Source organism: Orycteropus afer, unplaced genomic scaffold (assembly GCF_000298275.1).
Source record: "Orycteropus afer afer isolate SDZICR_OR568_19922 unplaced genomic scaffold, OryAfe1.0 scaffold00174, whole genome shotgun sequence".
Taxonomy (NCBI): domain Eukaryota; kingdom Metazoa; phylum Chordata; class Mammalia; order Tubulidentata; family Orycteropodidae; genus Orycteropus; species Orycteropus afer.
The window spans coordinates 573,552-578,671 of record NW_006921761.1 but is presented as its reverse complement, the minus strand read 5'-3'; the positions used below and the strand labels follow the sequence as shown (position 1 = coordinate 578,671).

At 53.4% G+C, this 5,120-nt stretch overlaps 1 protein-coding gene across 1 annotated transcript in view; it reads left to right on the top strand.

Annotated features, from left to right (window-relative positions):
* Positions 1 to 5,120, top strand: part of LOC103202161 (stimulated by retinoic acid gene 6 protein-like) — a 36,468-nt gene that overhangs the window by 24,878 nt on the left and 6,470 nt on the right. The window contains exons 7-11 of the mRNA XM_007946992.1: positions 989 to 1,070; positions 1,584 to 1,632; positions 2,092 to 2,209; positions 3,256 to 3,375; positions 4,598 to 4,761. Coding sequence (XP_007945183.1) covers positions 989 to 1,070; positions 1,584 to 1,632; positions 2,092 to 2,209; positions 3,256 to 3,375; positions 4,598 to 4,761 — 533 coding nt within the window. The remainder of the gene's footprint in view (positions 1 to 988; positions 1,071 to 1,583; positions 1,633 to 2,091; positions 2,210 to 3,255; positions 3,376 to 4,597; positions 4,762 to 5,120) is intronic.

Below are 5,120 nucleotides of genomic sequence, written 5' to 3'. Positions count from 1 at the left end.
GACTCGACGGCACTTAACAACAACAACAACATAACCTCGAGGGATAAATATTTCGTCTCCATTTTCACAGCTCAGGAAGTAGAGATTTGACACAATCACCTAACTTGCCCGAGCAACTAGCAGCAGCACAAGTCTTTCTGAAGCCAGAAGCCTTGTTATTTTCTGTGCACACCAGGCCTCCCCATTAGATGTCAGGATCTGCCATTACAAGCTTTAGTGATGAAACTGAAAGCAAATTGGAAAAATGCTGGAGATACAATTTAAGAAATAAAAGCAGATGCAAATGTGCATGTAGACTATTTACCTAACCCTGTAAGCGTAAGATTTATGCCTGTGGCCAAGGACTGAACTAGAACATGGCAAAGGAAAGCAGTTGATGGTTGGGGTGGTGGGATTGCTCCCCTGTTTTATTTCCCTTTCTGTTGGTATAAAGGACCCCTGGTGGCACAAGGGTTAAGCACTCAGCTGATAACCAAAATTTTGGCTGTTCAAACCTATGCAGCGGTTCTATGGCAGAAAGAATTGTCTCTCTGCTCCCATAAAGATAGTAGCCTAGAAAACCTGATGAGGCAGGTCTCCTTGTCACATGGGGACACCATGAATGAAAAATCCACTCAATGACCCCCAACAATGACACCATCTTAGTATAAGGTTATGCTACCAACAATTGGCTTTCTGTTTTTCACTGTCATGACACAGGAACACATAGTTGTTGTAGGAAAGTTAGAAGATAGGACTAAGAGAATGAGGCCACACACGATCTTATTGTTGCATTCGGTCACCATCACCCCTGTAGTAAAAATACGCTATTTTAGCAAAGTGGGCTTGAAGTGGCTGGATTCAGATTTTGAGGGGAAGTCAGGAGTGTGTGGAGGCCGTGAGCTGCCGTCCCCCACCCCGGGCTTCTGGGGCATCTATGGAACTCTGTGCACAAGGAGCCGTATGTACTGACGGTGCTTTGTTCCCACCCCCACCCCCCTTTCTCTAGAAAGCACATAAAGAGGTTGTGGGCAGGAAACAAGGACTTTCTTCCCTTGAAGTTCCGTAAGCCTTCCTCCTCAGACAGTGTGGTGAGTCTGCAGGGGCTGGCTCCATTCCCACATGCAGCAGTGCGACCCCGCTCTCCTGCACCAGGCAGCCAGTGCTGGGGGCCGAGCCGGCCTGGACGGCCGGGCTGCTCACTTCCAGTCCTGTCGGCTGCGGGGTGACCCAGGGCAAGCCCTGTTCGCCATTGGCCCTTGGGTTTCCTTGTCTGCTAAATGAGGCCCGTCACCCTACCTGCTTCCCTGGGCTGGTGGGCGAACGGCAGTGAGACAGGCGAGCTGGGCAGAAGTGTTAGAGAGGACGTAGCCTCGCTCCTCCCCAAGATCCCCTGGCCTTCCTCTTTTTTTGCTTCGGTTTTATTTTAAATGTTATTGGGGTGAAAACATTCTTAGTAAACCAATGCCATCTCAACGACGTCTGTATGGACAATCCAGTGGCGTTGATTACCCCCTTCAAGTTGTGGGACCACTCTTCCCCTCCTTTTCCGAATCTCAGTCCTCCACCACTAACATAACGTCCCTTTTCCTTTGAAATCTCAGGTGGCCATAGCAAGGTATTCTGGGTGGCAGATAGCCTATATCCTGTGGGGTAAGTGCCGGTACTGGACCCATCAGTCAGCACACAACCCCTGGGCACTTGCAGAGCCCTGGCTGCAGGTAGAGAGGAGGGAGCCAGACGCAGCCCTAGCCCCTGCCCTCAAGGGGCTGTCAGGACAGAGGGAAAAGCACACTTCAATAGCTCATCGTCCCTCTTGTCTTGAGTCCACGGACAGGGCCCTATGTGCCAGGGACAGTGGTGACCCAGAGGAGGTGCCTGCCCATGCCCAGAGCAGAGCTCAGACGCCTGCCAGAGTTGATATTAGCACTGTACTTGGCAGAGTGAGAAGATGGGCAGAGGAAGAACGGGGTGCCGGGCCAGGCAGAAGAAACACTTAAGCGAATATACCAGGGCGGGAGGCTACGTGGCCTGATGGGAGGGGATGGGGTAGTCAGCAGGGGAGCGTGCAGGGCTGGACCCTCGAGTGACCGCCGCTTCCTCCTCCCACAGGCTACCTCGTCATCCACGTGGTGCAGTGGCTGTGCGGCATGGCGGTCATGTACAGCCTGGTGCTTCCTGTGATCCATAACCAGGGCCCGGAGATGCTGCGGGGCCTGGGCATCGGGACGTGAGTGCTGGCGGCTGTCTGTCCTTGCCTAGGTCCTGGGAGCTGGGGGGTCCCTATAGCCACACTCCAGAAAGCACTCCTTTCCTGCTAAGTTCTCCCCAAACCCTGAGCCTGTGGTCTTGGTATGACCAGGAATGGTTTGTCATAGCAACTCACGGTAGGGAAGCTTATAGTTTACAAAATGCTTCCTCACCACCATTCCGTGGGATCCTCACATCCGTCTTTGAGAAGACACGTTTGTCCATTTCACCACTGGGAAAATCAAGGTGAGGAAGGTGACTGAGAGAGGACATGTGGTAGAAGGATTCAGGTAATCTGTGCTGGTTTTGGATCAGATACTGACTTGCTGTGTGATGTCAGATAAGTGGCTTCCCTTCTCTGAGCCTCAATTCACCCATATGGAAGATGAAAGTGACGGCTACCATCATTAAGCATTTACTGTACACCTGCTGTCTTAACAACCCTATGAGGGTGGTGCTACGTTAGCCTCCATTCAGAGACACAGAGAAGGGCAGCAATTGGTTTCAGGAAGAGGCAGGATGTGGAGGCAGGATGTGGAAGCAGGCAATCTGGCACCCAAGCCTGTGTTCTAACCACTTGAGAGATACACACGTAGGATGCCATGATCTCAGGGGCCCTCCGTACTCTGTGCTCCTCTGGTTCCAGACTTGCTTTGAGCCCCCTGGCTGTCCTGCCAGACTGTTGTGGCCTTCTCAAACCTCATTCCTTTCTTTGATTCCCAACTGTTAAACCACTGACCCTAGCTGCCATCCCAAATCAAAAAGGACATCAATTAAATCTTGGGATAGTGTCAGAAGACCTGATTGTGTGGCCTTGGGCAAGCACTCCCCTTGTGAGCGTCAGCTTTCTTGTCCGCACGGTGGGTGTGTGAGTGTGCTGTAAGCAGTGGTGTGCTGGTAAGCCTGTGTCACTGTGGGTCTGCTGGGAAGGCAGCCTTGTTCTTCTCCGTCACCAGGGGACCCAAGAAGGGCCTGGGGGAGCGTGGACGAGGGGTGACTTCAGGATGGCCCCACCCTGTGTTTCAGCCTCACCATATCCATCGTTGTGGGTCTCATGGTCCTGCAAGTGTGGATTGCCTCCAGCTTCTTCCTGCAGCCAAAGATGGGCCCAGCTGACAAGCAGAGGCCCTTGGCTCTCAACAACAGGTAAGGGGAAGGGGTAGGAATGGGGCATTGCCAGCCTTCTACCTCGGTGGTCTCTGCTCGTCCCCTCTCACCCTCTGCAAGTCCCTGGGTGGGCTCTCTGGGAGTGACTGCAGCACAGTGATTCAGCAGGCCAGCTGCCTGGGTCCAAATCCTGACTCCACCACTCACTAGCTGTGTGACTTTGGATGGCCTTACTGAACATCTAAGAACCTGTTTCCCCAATTTACAAATAACTGTCCATACATCAAAGAAGTGTCGTGAGGATGGCATGCATTAAATAGGACAAGTTCTTAGAACAATGGTGTCTGGCACAGTAACAACCAAACCCAAACCTGTGGCCACTGAGTCAGTTGCAAGCCATGGTGACCCGTGTGTCACAGGAGGGACTGCTCCATTGGGTTGCCTTGGCTGTCATTTTTATGCAAGGGGACTGTCAGGCCATTCTTCAGTGATGCTGCTGGGTGGTCCAAACTGCCAGCCTACAGGTTATCAGTGAAGTGCCACCCACGGTGCCACCTGTAGTCAGGAGGGGTGAGTCAATTGCAGATGGGGACACAAGAGGGGAGAGCAGTCGGGGAGGAGCATCTCTGTAGAAAGAGATGAGGGAACGACAAGCTGGCAGCTGCAACTATGGGATGGCGGCAGGAAGAGCAGAAGGGCAAGACGTCTCAGGAGGAGAGGGTGATCCAATATGGCGCTGGCAGTGGCCTTAGTGGGTAAAGGGCAGGGAGAGGGCACAGGTGACAAGGCCAGAAGGTCCCTGATCAGAAAGGGCCTGGAAAGTCAGCATGTGCAGACTTTATCCCGTAGCCAGTAGGGAACCATGAGATCAGGTGGTGATTTGGGAAGTTCACACTGGAAGGTGATGGGCCAGGCCCAGCTGGAGGCCAGTCACTGTTGAAACAGACACTGAGAAAGCCTGAACCTCAGCTAGAGACCAAACCAGCTGGAGCCACGGGAGATTTCTTAATCAGTAAACCCCCAAACTGAGCAGCATATGAGACAATTACAGTCACCACTCACGTTCGTCCTGCCCTCTGCTCAGTGCCCTGTCCCCTGCATCAGGACCAGCTCTCATGCCAGTACCATAGGGTAGGTGCAATCAGTGCCCACTCACAGCACACGGTCACAAAGCTAGGGGGGCAGAGACTCCAGGGCCCTCCTGACTCACCACCTTGCCTTACTGAAGCAGCACCACGCTTGGCCTGGCTCCTGTTTGCAGGAAAGCATTCCACAACTTCAACTACTTCCTGTTCTTCTACAATGTGCTGCTTGGCCTGGGCGCGTGCCTCTCCCGGCTGTTCATCAGCTGCGTCCTGGGCACGTGGCTGATCGCACGCATCGACAGGAGCATCATGCAGAACGGCTACGAGAGGGCGGACATGGGTAGGTGGCCGGCCCTAACGGCCCCGCCTCTGGGCAGGGCTGTTCTTGCCAACTGTGTGGAAGCCCCAGCTGCCTGGGAAGGTCTGAGTTCACACCCTGCCCTTATGCTCTGAGCACATCTTCCAGTCAAGGACGTAAGCTGAGTAACAAAACACCCACCACCAGGGGCTGGCCGGGGATTCGAGGTATTCTGCAGAGAAGTCCTGCCCATTTGACAGACCTCTGAGCTATAACTTGGAAGAAAGGTTGGGCGATCTACTTCCGTAGTGATACCGCCTCAGAAACCCAAGGAGGGGTCGCTGTGGGTCGGATGCCACTCGTCAGCAATTTGGTTTGGGTTTTGGTTTGGGGTATAACAG